The sequence below is a fragment of the Centrocercus urophasianus genome, unplaced genomic scaffold (genome assembly GCF_019232065.1).
Source record: "Centrocercus urophasianus isolate 14NV4802_14NV808 unplaced genomic scaffold, USGS_Curo_1.0 seq_26, whole genome shotgun sequence".
In the NCBI taxonomy this organism is placed as follows: domain Eukaryota; kingdom Metazoa; phylum Chordata; class Aves; order Galliformes; family Phasianidae; genus Centrocercus; species Centrocercus urophasianus.
In genome coordinates, this window is record NW_024884822.1 from 12,160,879 (window position 1) to 12,179,706 (window position 18,828).

Here is an 18,828-nt window from a genome sequence, read left to right on the forward strand (position 1 = left end):
CCACCCCCGCGGGGCCCGGGCCCGACGGGACGCTCCGCCCGCCCGAAGGCCGCGCCGGGCCCAAGGCCGCGCTCTGCCGCCGCACATGGCGCCCGAGGCGGGGATGGGGGGGCGCGGCCCGCTCCCGCCTTCCGCCCGCCGCTTACCCCGCGTCCTCCTCGTTCTTGCTGGCGTTGATCTGGTCGCCTTCGGCCCCGTTCTGGCTGGCGGCCACCCCCGCCGTCCCCGCCGCAGGACCGGCTCCCGCCGCCGCCGTTCCCGCCGTTCCCGCCGCCGCCGCCGTCGCCGCGCCCGCCGAAGCCGCCGAGGCCCCGCCGGTGTCGGCCTGCTGCTGCTCCCCGGAGCTCTCAGCCGCTTCGTGTCCGTTCTGGGTGGCGCCGGCGGCGGCCGCCAACTGCTGCTCCGCTTCGGACATGCTGCCCCGTCCGCAGAGGCGAGAGGGACGTGAGGCGCCTACAAGAGACCAACGGGGCCGGCGGTCAGCGAGGCCGCTCCCCCCGCAGGGCTGTGCCGGTCTGATCCGGTCCGCTGCCGCCCCTCCCCCCGCGTGCCGCCGCCCGCCCCTACTCACTTTAAAAGCCGCTCGCGATAAAATCCGGGCCGGCCGGAATCGGATTAAAATCCCCCACGGTGCTCGGCTGCTCCGCACCGGCCCCGCCGCCACCTCCTCCTCCTCCCCCCGAGACACGTACTCTCCGGCCCGAAGCTTTAACGCGTGGCCGCCTTTATACCGCCGGAGCCTGGGCCACACAGCAACAAGACGTCTCCTGGCTGGCCGTCGCTCTTTGTCACTCGTAAGATTCGGGAGCCCCTATTGGTTCCGCGGCTCTGGGCGGGCGGGGCGCGCGGCGTGAGGCGAATGGCGGCCCGCGGGACCGAGTTGTGGGGGAAAGCGCGTGCGGGGGCTTCGTGCCTGTCACCTCAGCGTCCACGGCTCCGTGCGCCCGTGGAGAAGCGGGCGTGTGGGTGGCTGCCGCGCTCACTCACAGCTGCGTTATTCTCTCGAGGCGCTTCCCGATAACAGACCGGGAAGCCCAGCCCCAGAGGCGCAACGCCCGCGTGAGGCGATGGCTGTTGCCCACAGCAGCCTCCTAACGGTCCGCCGCAAAGCGCTCCCGTCCCGGTGAGTCGCGGTTATGGCAGCGCCGCTGCGTTTCCTGGCGCCGCTCCGTGAAGGTGCGGTGCGCGCTGACTCAGTCACTCCAGGGAGAGAGGTTTACTACATGTTTCCAGCTCTGCTGGTTTTGCAACAGAGAAGGCCGGAGTTTGTTTTCTTGGTGGAAACCTGGAGTCGGTATTACATAACCCGGAGCTGGAGCCCTGAGCGGGCCCGGGCCGGCGCTCTTTTTGCCCAAGGATGTACCGGCTCTGCTGGCAATGCCCGCGTGAGGAGGGCAGGAGACAACGCTCCTTGTGTTTGTGCTTTAAATTCTTGTGCAATGTACCATCCCTAATATCTCATTTGTCTGCAGCAAAGGCAAGGAGCTCAGCTTTCAGATGGAGAGCCAAAGATTGCTACCGCCTCTTTAAAACAATTCAGACGCATGAAACCTTTTGCTGGTGGTGCTAAAAGTAACAGTTTAACTTTTTGCAGTGATAAATGTAAATGTAATGGAGCGTCCCACCCTCAGTCAAATATATCCTCTGGCCCGGCTTACCTGCACCATTGCTACAATTCAGGAAGTGCGCATGGTGTAATGAAGCACTATTTACCTTTATTCTGCGAGCTATGAAGTCCAGGATCCAGGCTGTTCTTCAGCAAACCACTTTTAGGCCAACTTCTATCCTGTGTGAGATCGAAGTAGCACCTTGCTAAAATCACAACACACTGTGGGATATTTGGTTTTATATGCAGCACAATGTGGGTAGAGCATTAAAGATGTTTACTAAATAAAGTCAATGCAGCACATTCAGATTAAGAAGCTAATTTATTTTTTTTTCAGCTTAAAAACAGTTTTAAAAATGTCTGTAAGTCAGACATCTTAAGAGGAACAGAAAGTCTGTATATCATACTTAGTATTGTAAAGATCATATCATATAAAGATCCACAAGCAGGAATTTGAAGCCACTGTGTTGCTTTGCTGTTTGTGGTACTTGACATGAGAACCATGCTAACTGGTTCAGGCTGAGCATTCTGCTTTGATTCCCATGCAAGCAAAACTGCTTCCTATTTCTTACTGGAATTGTAATAGGTTTTTTTTTACAAATTCTCAAGTTTAAATCCTTGGACATAACTATTTGCTTCCATCATTTTTTTTTCCCTTATGTTTTGCTGCTCACAATTTGAAAAGTATTAAGACAATCTGAAAATAGGTGATCTAAATGAGCAACTGTGGACAAGCTCCACAACCATCTCTTCATTGTAAAGTTTATGAAACTGTTATATGAGGTCACATCCAGTAAGAATGATAGAAAGAGCATCTAACTGGCAGGCTTGAAAATTGTGATTCTGTAGAACAGGTTGTGTACCTCTTTTCTGGTAAAGATACTTATCTTTACAAGACTGTGCCTTTAAAGTTTTTTTTCTAATACTAAATTTTAAGTATAATTAGAAACAAAGATTGTTGTTGTTGTAAGGTATTCTTTTCCCTAATTTGTATCATCTTGAGGAAACTTACCCCACATCCAGCAAGAGATCTTCTGTTGGCTTCTTTCAGGCTTCCTTGGCTTAGATTGTAATCAAATCTGTACCTAAAGCTGCTATCACCTGTATGTGTTAATTTATACAGAACCATCAGCTTGCTTCAATTGGAAATTATCCTGCATTTGCTTAAGTCACAGAGGGGGAAGCTAAGACTGAACTGATGTCTGCAGCTGGACTTAAATGGGGTGGATGAAAAGATAAGTACTGCTAAGCTTCACTAACTACTTTCTTTCTTGTAGGTTTTTATATTTGTGGCAGCTGAATGCAGAAGTGTGCTCTGAAGTTAAAAGTGTATAGACCAGCAGCAAGAGTAGACCAAAATGGGTGGCAGTTTATGAAAGTCTGTTGTCTAAGCTTAGGTTCAGATGATGGATGTAATCTGGGTGGTTTTAATGATATAGTGTATTAATTTCTCTGCAAAAGTCATTACTCTGAATATCTCTTTTGTATTTTATCAAGCCTTGCTAAGGACTTGCATGATTTATTGTTTGATTTGCAGTTCTCCATAGGTTTCCATTTCCTTTCTCTCTCTCTTTTTTTTTTTTTTTGTTTTGTTTTTTTTTTTTTTTTTTTTTTTTTTTTTTTTTTTTTTTTTGCTTTGCTGAATTATCTGCTTTCCTTTTGTAGCTCTTGCATGGATGTCTTAACAACGCTTTCTTCAGATCTGTAATCTCTTCCAACTGTTGATTTCTTCTGGTTAATCCCATTTCAGTCTCTCAGCTTGGCAATTCCGAAAAGCAATTTCCACTACTATCTCTATTTTATGCTAGAAATAAGGTAGAGATATATATTTAAGAAGTAAAGGGTAAGTGTCTAGTATCTATATGCAGTATCCACATGCTATGCCCATGTACAGATGAGTAGGAGCTTTATAGAGAACAGGAAGCCTATGCTAGCCTCGACAGGCACTCATCATGAATGCATCCTAAGCAAAATCATGGAATTGAGCAGGAGAGTCTTTACTTTAAAGTGGCTTAGTAGAATTCAATTGCTTTAGATGACTTACATTGTAGGAGCTATTGTTTGTGGAACAAAAGGTAAATAGAACTTGATCAATATGTGCATGGGCTTACAACTGAAAACCAAATGTTTTGTGTGGAGCAGAAAATACTTGATGTGGAAAGACATAGAGAATTGACATAAAAAGATGGTCTACAAAATGAAATACCCTCGCAAAAAAAAAAAAATCTGAGTGGAAGAGAATGATTTATATGTTGTGATCAGAGAAAAAGATATCAGCAGTAACTGAGATGAGGAGGGCTTGTGCAAGATACCCAGCCACATCAGTGACTCACAGAAGTCACAGCAGTTTGGACTAATCTGAATCTAAAACTCACATTCCTGGCTGTGAAGTTCCACCTACTCCTTTGCACAGTTAGTTGTAAAATAACTCAGCTGAAAAGTGGTTGGTTTTCAGCCAGATCATTTATCTAGCACATGCTCATTACACGACAGTAAATTGCAATGGGAACACCTTAAGTTTGAAAGGAGACAGTAATACGAGGCAATCATATCTGTATTTGTCAATTAGCACAATGAGCTATGAGCTAGAAGGGAAGGGAGGAGAGAAATTATAGCAGAGTTCACTGGTGTTCTTGCAGACACGGGAAAGAAACACAAGGGAAGCTATTGCTGTGCCAGGCTGGGGAAAAAGCAATATGTGAGAATAATTGCAAAAGCTAAGGTAAGAGGGAAGCTAGCTATGCTAAAAGTGACTGGAGACAAAAGAGTTTGGTTTAAGATGTGTTGAGAAGCTTTTAGATGAGTAGAGGAAGCAAAACTGTGTTTGAAGTGAATTCCAACCACATCTCCTGTCTGCAACCAGATAGGCGGGGTGGTTGGAAGACTTAAAAACATGAGATGAGAAGAGGTGCTTCTACGGAAGGATTATATTGAATTAGTTGATTGATGTACAAGAGGTTGAAGTGCATCTGTGTGGATGCTGGGGGTCAGAGCAGAGTGTATGATAAAAGCTGTGAACATATGAAAGAGGGGGCATGAGGGTGATCAGGAAATAAAATGGAAGAGGGACAGTAGAGCAATTGATAGAGTTACAGAGGATGTGTACATGAGAAGTTTGTTATTACTTAGAGTCTTGTAGAAATAATAACATATGTAAAGAAAATTGTGACATAGCAAGTACATGCAAGCAGAAATGAAGGCTTGAATTGGGTTAGTCAAAAGCAATAAAAAGTTAGCTAGGATTACAGGCATGTAGGCAAGCTGCAGCAGAATTGTTTAGCTGTAAGAAATGGAGGAGGGAGCGGGCTTGCAGGAGCGGAAGTCAGCTTGCTCACAGGATTTCCGTCAAAGACTCTTTGCACTGCAAGAGCAAGCACGGATGAAGCAGGTTATGGAGGTAAGCTGGTACTGCATGTAGGTATCCCAGCCTTTATCGTGGGAGACAGAAACGAAAAAAATGGTGTCAGTGGTGGACAGTTGTTTGTGTGGCAAATGAATAACCAGGAAATTATTACTACTTTTTTTTTTTTTCATGCTTGACATTAAAATGCATGTAAAGCTAAAATGTGTAAGTTTCATTTTTAATCAGTGAAACTAGCCGGTATTACTCTCTAACTTTTCTTTATTATTTTGCATTATCCCGTGCAATTTTACATCATTCTGTTTTTCCTCCTCCTTTCTTTTTTTAATGAACAATCTCCCAGTAAATATTTTGTCCATCTTCTTGCAATATTGGAGTTCAAAGTTCTAAAACAGTATTTTTTCTTTAAGAAGTTACTTATTTGTTACTAGAATGCAAATGCATCTGCAACCATCATCTTAATGTTATTATATTACATGCCAGCTAAAAATAAGACAAGCAAGGCTTGTTAAACCGCTTAACAGATCAGATACAGCAGCCAAGCTATGCCCAGAGTATTCAGAACTGTAATGGTTTGTTGCATTGTAATTAAAATTTCAGGTTTTGTTTGTTTCTTTTCTTAGCCCATAGTAACATCCCTGGGCTACAGAAGTTAGAGACAATGCTTCAAACCAGCCTTTTAGTTATTAGAAATAGCTTCTCAAGCACTACAAAGATAAGGTGCGTACAATAACAATATCAACACAGGGTCAAAAGGTCGGGTTTATGGAATCCAAGGATTTAGAAGAAACCTCTGAGATAGTCTTACTGTATAAAGCTGCTTCTTTGTTAGGGGACACACTGTTATTTTCTCTTAGTGTGGGGGGCCCCTTTAAATGTGTAACTCTGCATTATTAAACGGTCGTGGGAAGTGCAGCAGGAGGAAACCCCGGGTAATTGGCTGCCGCTTCAGATGCAGCAGCTCGCTCATTGGAGAGCAGAGGATTCTCCGAGCTGCTAAAATTAGATGATCTCCGCCCTCCAGAAATGCTTCTGGAAACAGCAAGGAGGAGAAATTCTGACACAGAAGGATGGGGGAAGGAGCGAAGTGCACAGGATGCTGCTCGTGGGGAAGCTTCAGCAGATAAGGATGCACAGACGGATATTGAGATACTTTTTTCCTATCTTGGTTAACTGGGAGCAAAATGCACACACTGAAGAAATTGCAAGTGATCAAAGTCAGCAGTACTTTGTGAGGATATTAAATTCAATATTTCTTATGTAATAATCTGAAATATTCACTGGTGCTGAGGAGGTTTTTGAGCTGCTAAACCCAGGGTCAGCCTGTCAGCCTTGTAAGCATTTACTTTGCCAAGGAACAGCTCTTGCCAAATTAACCCTGAACTAAAAGAAAAAGTAGATGAACTCGCAAATCTTTCCAGGAATTTATTTCTCATAAAACACTTATTTTCCTTATCTGTGAGTAGTTGCTGCATTTACAATATCTTCAAATCAACTGTTGTTAACTGTTGTTAAAGAAGCCAACATCGTATGCCTGTATTAGCAAAATCAGTCTATATCTGAATTGTTCAAGCCTTAACTTTCATTTCTTCTGCTGACCATTACTACGCAATATTGCACCTATGGCTCTCTAAGTGTTTTGCTTTCTGCCCTTTCACCTTTGTATCAACTTTCAACCTGTTTTCAATAAAAAGAAATGAAGCCCATATACATGAGCACTTGTCTCTTTGTCCATCTTATCCTAAGGGCTCGAATGTGCGGGCCATTCCAGCTGGATGTGACAAACAGACTGCCTGGGATCACATCGTTTTTGGTAAACGTCACAGGGCAGCAGACGAGGCCCAAATGTGAGCAGTCCATGGGCTGGTGCGGGCGTTATCGCAGCTGCTGGGCTGTGCCTCCCCGATAGCCGCCGGCAGGCCTCAGCGGGGCGGCAGGCTGCTTGTTTCTGTGTGGCAACCGAGTCACACCGGGGAGAAAATGCCTTTCAATCCAAAGTGCTGAGAAACTGTATTCTAGAGCTGGGAATTCAGGTCAGCGCCTGCTCGGCTGTGAGCTGCGTCCCGGGGCAGATCGGACGGGAAATAAACAGGAAGTGCTGTGCGTGCTGCCACCTCACAGCGACGTGTAAACAACCTGCTTCTCCACTCAGACGTTTATTTCTGTTCCAAAATACCCGTCCAACAGTGTGACCTCTGCTTATGAGGGTCTGCCGTGAGGTTGTGCTTCCAGCGTGGAGTAAAATCGACAGAAAGCTGTGTCACAGAATTAACAACACAACAGACCCCCCAAAACCTTCTGCCCAAACCGATTTACTCCCTTTTTTATTTTCTTATCACACCAGACGCTCAGAAAGGGGCAAACGAGGTCCGGAAAGCGCGGTTGCCGCGGGCTGTGAGGCGAGCCCAGGGCGCGCCGCTCCCGGGCCGCCATTTCTCCTCCCCCCCCACACACGCACGCAGCCGCCCGCCGCGAGGGCCGCGGAGGCCATCTTGTGGCCGCTGAGCCCGCTGCCCGCCCGGCCCCGCCGTCGCTTAGCAACGGGGAGCTGCGCGGCATGGCGGCTTGGCGCGCGCGGCGGGACCTCTGGAGGCCGTGACTGGGAGCTGTGGTTCCAGGTCGGTAGCTGCAGGCTTTCCGCGTGGGTTCGTGGGTTTTCAGCCTTGTCTCCTCGAAGACCCACGGGCACGGGGGAGAAGGGCACAGTTCTGCAAGAAACCACACTGCTTCCACTGCTCGGGGAGAAATGTTGGAGCCTCATATCTCGCTGATCTCTGTGCATAGCCGTGCTTCTGCTCGTGCATGGTCTGAGTTAGAGATGTTTAAGAAGAGTTTATAATTCACGATTGGCTAACAATGCTTAATTTTGGCTTGTTTTCTACAAAACATTCCTTTACTGAAGATGGGAGCGTGAATTACGGGATGCTAACTAGTCCAGGTCTGAAATGAGGACGTCCTGCTTCCTTCCTGGGTGTGCACTGAGTGTGGCTGCAGGTGACTGCGTGGTAGGCAAACCCCAAATGTCATTAACTGATGTCATTGCAGGACAAAGAAGCACCCGGCTTCTAATCTAGAAGCAAAGATGCAGATGCTAATGCCCGAACCTCAGATTTTTGTGGAAAAAACACTGGCTCTCATCAAACCTGATGTTGTAGCTAAGGAGGAAGAGATAGAGGATCTCATCCTCAGATCTGGATTCATGATCATTCAGGTAAAAGGCTGTGTTCCTGAGATAACAGCTGCAGTTTATGAGTCACATCAATAGTCTTAACTGTCACCAGTCAGTTCAATAATTAAAAGCTTTTGTTGTAAAAAAAAATCGTTTATATTTTTCATGTCATCGGACACAACTCCCAGATTCTTTGAGGATACGTTTTGTTGGTGCGTGACATGGAAGAGAGCACACAAATGATTTTGCTGGCCAGAAGAGATCCTGTACTTCCTTAATAAACCGGGTTTAGTAGTTCGTCTATGTAACATATGCAGCAGATGGGTGGGTGCTCCAAAGTAACTCTTTAGAGAGATCTCCTTCTAATATCAATGTGTCATAATACCCATTTGCCAAGTAGATGCTTCCAGATTTAAATGGCAGGTTGTGGACCGAAGTGCTTTTTCTTGTTCCCAGTGTTTTTATCCTAAAAGGGCTTTAAAAGCATTACAAATGTTCTACTTAAATAGGTCTGACTGAGTTTGTCCGTTATGGTTTTGGACCTAACAACGTGATTGTGGGGATGCTGCGCAGAGCACTGGTGCAACCCCCTCTGTCACTTGGAAAGCTTCCAGGCCGTGATTCTTGGTGGAGACTGGGTTAAGATAAAGATTTGCCTTTAGATAGCAAGGACATGCATACTCTAGGCCCTCATTCAGGCAGCTCTTTGTACATTCTCTAAGAACAGATGGAAGAAAAAAAAAAATCTGTTAAAATAATTCAGAATCGCCAGGTTATTTTGAGGTAAGAGATATGAAGTAAGGGCTATCTTCAGCAGGAGCCAGTAATACTACCTTGGCAGGAAGTCTTTGCTCTTTTTAACTTCCTTTAGAAACGATCACAAGCGGGGGGGGAAAAATAAAAACGAAAAAAAAAACGAAAAAACCCGAAAAAAACCGAAAAAACCCGACCCTCTTCCATGTTACCTAGCGGGGCTGGGGCGGTCGCTGGGTGCCGCTGTCGTCCTCATCGTGTTCTGCCTTCTCTTCCTCCTGCTCCCCCTCCTCCTCCGCCGACAGCGCCTTGGCCACGGCACTGGACTTTGAGGGCACTGGGTGAGCAGCAGTCAGGCTTCTAGATACAAGTATTATATGTATATATTTTCCCAAAACGGTAATCTTTTACTTTTGTAAATGCCTCTTTTCAAACTTGTTCTTTTTTAATTTCTTCCCCTTCGTTTCTGGTTGTTTTATTTACAGGTAATTCATCAGAAGATTAGAGGGTTGTTTTGTTTTGTTTTAATGAGAAGAACTTTACAGTCATTAGCTTTTGACATTGAGGTTGATAGGAATCTGAACGTTTAGTACTTTGTATCACATTAGAGCAGGCTCAAAGAAAGCACTTTTTAATAAGTTTATTTCTCTTCATGCTGCCCCATGCCCTCTGGTGGATAACCTGTAACGGGTGGATAACCTGTTACACTGGTCCTAATTCTGGCTACCTGCTGGCTGGATAGTTATTGTGAAAGTCCTGAAGCACTGAATGAAAGAACGAACAATTGAATAATTAGTGCTGTGGGCTGAAACTTTTGTAAAAGTGGAATGCTCTTCTGCAACAGATGAATAATTCAACACTGCTCTTGTAATGCTTTTCGGGTTTTGTATGCTATGCCCTGACTGTACTTTGTGTCACCCAGTGGTTTTAAAACACTGCAATTTGTGTACACCAAGATTTCATTTTCCTCGAGTAGTGCATTTGTCTATGTAATTCACATAGCAACCTCTTGGTTTTTGTTGCTTTGTATCTTGAGGAGGACCAAATCTGAGAGAATCAGATTAAGTTGGGAAGTTACTCTGTACCTCTTCAGCTTGCACTTGACAATGTGACTGCCCCAAAGAACAGTGTGGTACCTGAGGTAGCAAACTAGCTCAATAGTAAGCTTTTTTCATGCTTTTTTCATTCTCTTCTGTTTTACACTTTCCCCAGAAACGGAAGCTCCAGTTAAGCCCAGAGCAATGCAGCATCTTTTATGCAGACCAGTATGGAAAAATGTTTTTTCCTAATTTAGCAGCCTATATGAGCTCTGGACCTTCAGTTGCTATGGTTCTTGCCAGACATCGTGCAGTCTCATACTGGAAGGAATTGCTTGGACCATCAAACAGCATAAAAGCTAGGATGACTCACCCTCACAGGTAACTCACTGGATTATTTTGGTGGACTCAGTAGGATTTTGTCATTCTCTTTAATGAGATCAGAATTTCTTCTGCCTTCTACTGTTCTCCCTCTTTCAAATGAGGTAAGGATTTTTAGTGTTATCTCTTTAGTTTGTTTGTAACATAAGTTTTCACCTTTGCATGTGTAAAATTCACCCTTTTTACAGAGAACGCTGAATGTGTGAACACAAATTTTAATCTGCTACTTAATTTGTTTGAAAACAAAACAAATCACACCACAGCCTTGTTATATAGCTTATGTGTATTGCTTTTATACTGTAGGGACTTCAAAGGTATTTGCAGTTGCCCACTCAGCAGTTCTTTCTCTTGCTATAAGTTTAAGGGCGATCTATGGGACTGATGATCTGAGGAATGGACTTCATGGCAGTCTCAGCATATTCTCAGCAGAAAGAGAAATTCGATTCATGTTTCCAGGAGGTAAAATGATGCAAAAAATATATGTGTTGCCAGCCTTTGGGAGCATAGCATCCTTCTCTCTTATTGCCTCTGTTCAGACTCTAGATATAGTTTAATTTAGAAGGGTTCAGCTTGTTTGCTTTGTGCAAATGTGTATTTATTTATGTTGGTATTTTCTCCTGCAAAAAGCATACCAATATCTATTTGAAGAGCCATTATAGTTACAGTGAGTGCTTCTACTTTTCAAACTCCATGGTTTGGGAACTGGAGCAGATAAAACTGCAAATAAAACTGGAAGCTATTATACTCTAGCATGTTCTCCTGGCGGTGATCAGACCAGGAACTCCTGTTGGCTTGAGAAGATCCCGCTTGGGCTCAGGCTGAGCAGTGTCTGTTCAACAGCAACTGTTCACTCACATGACAGGTGCTTTTCCTAAGGTAAATGCTAGAGAAATGGACCATAGTACCTGGAAAGACTGGGAAATGGTCTCTTGTTTATAAAGTAACATTTCAATTATGATTTTAGTCTTTGACAGAAAGATGCAAGGGGAACTGACTAGAAAAGCTTGTTATATTTCCTACCTTACCTTGTCTAAACCATGAGTCTTCATATTTGCTAGCAAAGCTAGACTTAACATGAAATTTTTTTTGGTGTTTTCAGAAACCAGAGCCACACTGCAAGAAGGAAGTAATGGATTCCATAAACTATGGAATATATTCTTGCTCTCCTACCTCCTAATGAATCTTCACACATATAGATGTTACTCCAGATAGTCTGAGTTTCTCCCCTCTCCTAACTGGCTATAATTAGAAAGATTTCCTCAGTGACATTGTAAAGGGATTTAAATGGTTTCTTTGCAGTTTGTTGTGTGAAAATCTTCGTAAACTATTATACACCATTAACTTAGATGAGCTTCCATTTACCTTAATGTTACTATAAACAACCTATGAAAGAAGGCCTTCTTTGATCACTCTTGAAGTTGCTTTCCAATGCCTGTGGTTGCTCTTCACAGTGATCTCGGAGCCAGTTCCAGCTGGACAAAGAGCTAGAGATTACTTGAATCTTCACATAAAACCTACGTTACTAGCTGGGCTCACTGCACTTTGTAAAGAGAAGCCAGCAGATCCAATGGTATGGTATATCAGCACTGTGTTGTATGCTTTGTGATATGTTTGTTTTACACTGATATTCGTGCTCTCTGTATATATATAAGCTTCTCTTTTGCAGAAGAGCTGTGCTGTTTCAGTTAACTGCTAATGAGGAAGTCAGGTAGCATTTGCCTTTCAAGAAGTTGATTTGTTTGTTAACGGATGAGACGAGGGCCAAGGCTGTATGAAATCCTCTTTTATGAAACAGTCATTTTAGGTGACATCGATAAAACTGTTGCCAACACAGTTGTTACACATGTCTGGAAAAGCAAATAGGTGCTATTATATAATGCCAAGAGAAAGTTTTTACTTTAATATTTCTGAGGTAAGTTTGAGATGAAATAGCTCTCATCATAGATTCTAGGTAAGCTTACTTCGATGCTAATCAATCTGGTAGTAGTTACATGCTTGAGTAAAACACTGTAGAGTTCTTAGCAAGGCTGCCTTTACTTCATCACTATGGTTAATTTAATAATACCAACCTAATCTTTCTTCAGGATGAGCAATTATCTTGACTATGGCACTGATAACAGTTACATGGGCTGCCCCCACAGCTCACCAGGAAAACTAATTATGATTCTTCTGAGTAAAACCCATCTTGAATAATCAAACAGGCCTCTAGAAAATTATGTCATCTTAACCCTTTCTATTTAGTAAGTTGATACGTCTTGCCCTCCTTTAAAGGAGATCTCAAGGAAAAAAAGATTTCGTATGAACTGTAGTTCTTACTGGGGGGGGGGGAGGGGAAAGGGTTAATTTATTGGGTTTTCCTCTTTGGTGCCTAAATAAAAATAGCTTTCTTTCATCTGGAAAATGCAGGTTTTTTGTTTCTGTTTTTTTTTTTAACTTGGAGTATTCTTAAAATTCAAGTAATTCACACTATACATACTCAGGAATGTGGAAAATTAATCAGTGTGATGATTTACTGGGAGTTGTGGTGCATTCTGCATTATTAACACTCTTTTAATCCACACTGCATTTTCCCACAAGAGACACTGCAGAGAAAAAGACCTTAAGAGCATTCTGAGGTGTGTCTGTGACCCGTGTCAGATTAAATGTACTGTAACTGCTCCAGCTTTACAGCCTGCTCACTTTGTCTGTATGTCTGGCACTGTGACCACTGAAATCTAAGACACTGAGATGCAGTGTCCCTGAAGCAGCCACTTCATCCATCCCTTTGCCCTAAGGCCAAACCAATTGTACACAACCATTCCTAGCAAACGTTTGTCTGGCCTGTTCTTCAGCACTCCAAATGATGGAGAATCTGCCTCCCCAGGCGATCTGTTTCAGTGCTGAACTAAATACAGTTGAAAACCTTTCACTAGAAGTTAGCCTAAGTCTCCTGTGCTCCAGTTTTAAACCCAAGACGTTTTAGTTTTGGTTTGTTTTGCTTTGGTGTCCCCAGAGGACATTGGAGACAATGTAACATCTCCTCTCTTTTGCAGCAATCTATTGCCTGTTTGAAGGCTGTCCTTGTCTCTCTCTCTTTTTTTTTTTTTTTTTTTTCCCCAGTCTTTTCTTCATAAATAATAAATATATATAATAATATAAATAAATATAATAATATTAATATAAATATATAAAATAATATATAATATGTAATTTAAAAAACACCTATTTTTTCTTTCCTCTATCTTAACTTGTAGGCCACACTTCCTTAAATCATTTTGTTTCTTTGTTTTCAATTATCTCTGCGTTCTGAACACATTTGTTTTGGCCAGTTAAGTCATTGTTTTGGCCAGATAGAACTAATAACTTCACCAGACCATTTTCCTTGTCCTTCCTGTGAGAAAGTTATATGCCAATAAAATGTATTAATTCTTTCTTCCACGTTCTTAATGTCTGTGACCTTGTCACAAAAGGAAAATAAGCTTGATTTGATATTGCTGTACTTGAGAAATATACGTTGGCTATTGCTCTTCAGCTTGATTCTACCAGGTGATTTACAAGGAAATTGATGGAGCATTTTTTTTCTATACTCTGTTCACATATTTAGGTGTTTTTCTCCCATGAACTGAATTTAGGCTAACTTTAATCTCTTGTTTGTTCCTCATGAAATCTTCAGAAATAAAAAACCAATGTCAGTCCACTCAGAAACAGTTTCTAGCAGCACTGAGGTTGTCTCAGCCAAAGGGTGTGAGTTATTTGAAAGCAATATAAGTGGTGAAGATTCAAAAGAACATCTAGAAAAAATCAGGCTTTTTTTTTTTTTCTTTTTTTCCTGTAAGGACTTCATTTTACAGCACTGTAGGACTGTGTGTCAGAGGCTTCAAATAATGCTTTAAATTGCTTTTCTTACACTTCATAGAGAAAACAAACAAATAAAAAAACCCACAGAAGGTGTTGAATTTTCTGTTGTTGTTACACAGACGTGGCTCGCTGACTGGCTGATGGAACACAGCCCTAACAAACCTAGGTTACAACATTACATCGCTGAAGAAGAACACCAGGAGTGAGATCTCAGTGGAAATCATCTCAAGTATTCCAAGTTACAGACAGATGTCATCATTTTCATTGTATCTCTGGGCAATTAATATTATTTGAAGTAAATGTTACTGTCATAACTACTCTCGTGTCTTTATGGAATCCTTACTCTTAACCAGAATTTAAAAGCTGTAGTAACTTTTCTATTGACTTTGAGAATGTGGACTAACGTAATAAATCTACTGTGTCAGGTGATTAGAGAAGGGTGAAATTATCTTCAGGTGTTACCTGAGCTGCTATTTTCTCTAATTATCTTGGTTTGGCTGTCTGGGGAAAATAAAATCATTAAGACAATCGCAGATTCCCAAATGACCTTCAGCTGTTCTATACTTTGTTAAGCAGACATGTTTCCAGTACTTTTTTAGGAGACACAAATTGCTTCTGAGAGGAGGTACCTGAATGTAAGTTAGAAAACAACTGAGGCCATATTACCAACCTGAGAAATATGGTTGTTGATTGCATCACTGAACTATGGCAACTCCTAAAGTGGTGACTTGAGATAGATGTATTTTGACAAAATAATTTGGAATCTGAATTAAGGGTGCCTTGAATGTACGTTTTCCATCTCCGTGACAAAAGGCACAGTGGCTATAAATCAGTCTCTAATTTCTATTAGAAGTCACAAGAGGGTGTTTTAGGGACTAATGCTGATGTTATTTCCAATATTTGTTTAAAGAAAGGTGCTTAAACGCAACAGCTCATAATAGGATTGTTTTTCTGTGCTCATCTGCTCTTAAAAGCTATGCTGATTTCTGTTGTTTTCCTTGTATTGTAGTTTACATTTGAAATTTACCATGTTTTATTTGACAGTTTCAAGGGGATGGGTTAGGAGCTATGCTGTTCAACAAGCATTGGTTAATCCTGTGCTCTATTTCTAATTGGACTGGTTGGGAGAAGGCAGGAGGCTTTTTTGTTTTCTTCAAAGCTGTATTTGCACTGTTAACTTCAAACTTTGTATCTTACGGTTTTCCTGGGTTGTGTGGAGAAAGCATTGGCTCACAGTTCTGAAACTTGAGTAGATTTAACTCGTACTAACACAAAGTCAGAGTTTGTTTTATGGCAAACATAGCTTCTCAAACTTGAGTAATTAGCAGCAATTTGAGCCATTTATCTGTAATATTAAACTTTTTCTAAGCTGATCATTTGTATCTTCTAAGAGAATTGATCCATACTTGCCATTTCAGATAACCAACCTCTACAAAAACGAAACGAAAAACACAACAGCCTAACACTCAGATACGAAGAAAAAACAACACGGTCATTAGAAATACAGCAAACAGATCTCTTTATAACTAATTTCTCTTGCCTGTAATTATTGTTCCCTGCACGTGTCTGATTGCTGCAATTATAGGACAGTTGTGCTTTGTGGTTTCCTGTTAGCCAAACCAAAGCATTTCTGTATTGAACATGCCAGAAGCTAAAATCCAATGTATTCACAGTGCGTTCTCCTTCGCTTTTGTCAGTTACTGAGGTGTTTGCTTCCTTTCTTAGATGTGTCACAGTTTGATAATAAATATCTCCTTTATGGCACTGTTGGAGCTCTGCTTGTCTTTTGCAATAGACCTCTGTTACGTCATACCTATAGAAGGTTTGTAGATGCTGCAGTGAGTGTCTGGGTCCTATGGTACACTGGATGTGTAGGAAAAAAGGCAAAACTAGCTGGAGTTGCAAATGTTACTTTCATAACCATGCAGTATAATGTATCAGTCATTCAGGTGTGTATCTGTTTTGTTCTCTAGTATTCCGTTCATTGTCTCTGTACACCAGGGACAAATACTGACCTGGTAAACTAAACCTCACAGCTGAGATGTGGAGGAAGTTGTATCAGTGAGTGGGACGTGGGCAGGACAGTCCTGCCCAGAGGACAGGCAGGATGACGGCCTGGTCCCCTGGGGGAGCTGTCACACCGTAGGAGAGGCTGTTTGAGGAAGTGCTGCTCACGTTTCAGTTGAGCTTTAGGTTTCTGCCTGGCACAGCGTTACAGGCTTGGCCGGCATTGTGATTCCACGTCAGAGGAAGCGTAGTTTTGGGGGGAAAAAAACACATGAGTTGAAGATGCCTTATCATCTGATGTCTGCTAGGCAAGCTCTCTGGTAATTAGTGACCTCTGTTGAGTCCAAGTAGTTACCTTGCCTATTGGGTTCTATCGGGTATTTTAATTTTGAGGGAGTTCATTTTGGCTGTACTGCTAGAGTGCTGGAATAGAGCTATGTCCATAAAACCAGTAGCTCAGTCTCTTCCCATAATTCTGTTTTTTGGTGTTTTTTTTGTTTGTTTGTTTGTTTGTTTTTTTGTTGTTTTTTGTTTGTTTTTTTTTAATAAGACTTTCTCTTGGAGCTTTGCTTATTATGTGCTCATTGCTACCTGCCTTGGAAGTTATTCATGAACCTGTACAGCTACTAGGCTACTGTGAAGTGTGTGATTGTTCAGACTTCTTGTTTCAAAAGGGGTTTTTTAACTGTAAGAATAGACCAGTTATACTGCCAGGAAACCTGAATATACTTTAAACATGGCATAAGGCTCAGTCAAGGACAGTTCCACTTTGTCTATGTAAGTCTGAGCATTCCAGCATGCCAAGCTTCAGACATGAGTTGCTGCTTGGCACTTGGAGCTTTCATTCAACAATTTGAGGCAGAGAAGTGTTACATGGAGACTTGCAAATCCTCATCTTCCTTACTTATGAACAAGTTTTCTTTTCTTTCACTGAAGTTTTTATGTTGACTATTCTTCAAACACCAGCGATCTAAGCAAAATTCATAGATTGGTGATAAAGTGACAGGTGTTTCTCCCATGGCACTGTATGAAGGGAAGAAATGACTCAAACTTGCAGTTCTTTTCAGTGCCATATTAGGACAGCAGATTCTACTTAAGGCCGTAATTTGTATTAATTTGTTAAGCCAGAGCTTAACTCAGATCAAGACAGTTCATGCAATTGTGGGCAGTCAATGTTGGTCCTTTTTGTCCTTAACCAGCAACAGTCACCCTCTGCAAAAGATGTGGAGGAAATACCCTTCTGTGAAATGGAAAATCCTGGTATCTTTTGGATGGCTGCTGGTAGAGCAGCTGCCCATAGCCAGAAAATTTCTGTCATCCAGACAAACTCCTCTGGGTAGCGAGGGTGTCAGCAGCATGACTGATACGCTGAGCCTCCTTGGGAGGATGCCTGTCAAATAAATTCTTGTTATGCTGCCTCCTGCCAGGTGACCACGGAGATCTGCCAGAAGCTCAGGGGAGAGCCAGTTGTTGGTCTTCCGAGCCAGAAAGGAGGCATTGTTGTAAGATGAAGCGGCCTGCGGGAGAGGACAGCAGCTTGCAGACAAGTGGGTGAATGATACTTCATTAATGATAGCACAGAGAGATTAAGAATCATCTTTGCTTTACTGCTTGTGAGTGCTTTATGGCTGAGGGAGGTGATGCACTCACATAAAGGACTTCATGTAGTGCCTGGTGTACTTACAGTTGTCTTGTATGGTAATGCATTTTTTCCCTGAGAAAATCAGGCTGACTCTTCAGGTAGTGATGGATTTCAGGTTAACTCACTCTTGTCTAGCTGCAGTACTGTTTTGAAATCAGGTTACTTTAAAAATAAAATTAAAATTAAATAAGACTGTGCTACCAACTTTTTTTAAAAGACTTTTGATCTGGGATCTCTGAGTCAGACAGGATGGATCTCCTGTATTACTAGGGAGAAATTTTAAAGGCAATTGAGTGCAGTCCCCAAATGCCTGGGCAAGAAATCACAAATATACTCACCCTTAAGCCCAGGGAACTTTTATGTGTGAGATCCTAATTTGGCTCTAACGTCTCTTGATTTTGATAAGCAACTCTGCAAACCACTCCTTTTTTCTTTGTAACTTATTTATAGTCAGTGCCTAAGCTCTCATTTCCTTGCAAAGAGGCGGTTGTTATTTGTTATGTTTCTAGAATCTGCACTGATTATCAGGGTAGGAAATTCTGCACTTCCAAAAGCAACGTCTCACTGCTGGCTATCGGCTCTTATCTCTCTTCGGTGTCGTAAATGTCCTTTCCTACTGGGTGGTATTCCTGCTGCAGTGTGAATGACTGCATGTTTTGTATGCATTTGGTTTTGTGTCATCCTCATTTCTCTATGTGAGAAAATTCCCAGCAGTATTTAGCGTACGCGTGTGGATAAATCTCCTGCATGGCCCATAAAGTAGTTTACTGTGGGCCACTATAAAGCAGTCATTACGGGGTGATGTTTAAACTTCTGAGATTAACACAGCCTCTCAATTGCACTTACTTATTTTTATAGTGTAATTTAGCAACTGAACCAGGAGAAGTTATGGCATAGCAAGGACTCCTTAAAAACATTGGTCCCAATTATTCTTTTGGTTTCTTCACGGTGTATTCAGAACAATTCCATTCTTTTGGCTTAAAAAAAGAAAAGAAAAGAAAACCAGAGAGCTGCTCAGCTGTTATGTGATGCACA

At 42.4% G+C, this 18,828-nt stretch overlaps 2 protein-coding genes across 8 annotated transcripts in view; one reads left to right on the forward strand and one right to left on the reverse strand.

Moving 5' to 3' along the window:
- Window positions 1-663, reverse strand: part of HNRNPAB (heterogeneous nuclear ribonucleoprotein A/B) — a 24,731-nt gene extending 24,068 nt beyond the window's left edge. For all 5 annotated transcript variants that reach the window (XM_042826162.1, XM_042826160.1, XM_042826158.1 and 2 more), the window contains exons 1-2: window positions 572-663; window positions 147-453 (exon numbers count right to left, since the gene is read on the reverse strand). In XM_042826162.1, coding sequence (XP_042682096.1) covers window positions 147-415 — 269 coding nt within the window. In that variant the 5' untranslated portion in view covers window positions 416-453; window positions 572-663. The remainder of the gene's footprint in view (window positions 1-146; window positions 454-571) is intronic.
- Window positions 578-15,870, forward strand: NME5 (NME/NM23 family member 5). 3 transcript variants are annotated; one of them, XM_042826164.1, is made up of 6 exons: window positions 578-794; window positions 8,013-8,178; window positions 10,102-10,307; window positions 10,666-10,766; window positions 11,759-11,877; window positions 14,264-15,870. In XM_042826164.1, the coding sequence occupies exons 2-6, from the start codon at window positions 8,050-8,052 to the stop codon at window positions 14,348-14,350; spliced, it is 642 nt and encodes a 213-aa protein (XP_042682098.1). In that variant the 5' UTR covers window positions 578-794; window positions 8,013-8,049; the 3' UTR covers window positions 14,351-15,870. The 3 variants fall into 3 exon arrangements, with proteins under 3 accessions (XP_042682098.1, XP_042682100.1, XP_042682097.1); XM_042826166.1 differs by lacking the exon at window positions 578-794 and adding an exon at window positions 3,204-4,328; XM_042826163.1 differs by lacking the exon at window positions 578-794 and adding an exon at window positions 7,520-7,585.
- The last annotated feature ends 2,958 nt before the right edge of the window (window positions 15,871-18,828 follow it).

Bases quoted from the DNA above. Each gene is read 5' to 3' on its own strand.
- NME5 (XM_042826164.1), top strand. From the start codon at position 8,050: ATGCAGATGCTAATGCCCGAACCTCAGATTTTTGTGGAAAAAACACTG. The intron at 8,179-10,101 runs GTAAAAGGCTGT...CACTTTCCCCAG, and splicing joins CTGGATTCATGATCATTCAG to AAACGGAAGCTCCAGTTAAG. The intron at 10,308-10,665 runs GTAACTCACTGG...TCTTGCTATAAG, and splicing joins AGGATGACTCACCCTCACAG to TTTAAGGGCGATCTATGGGA.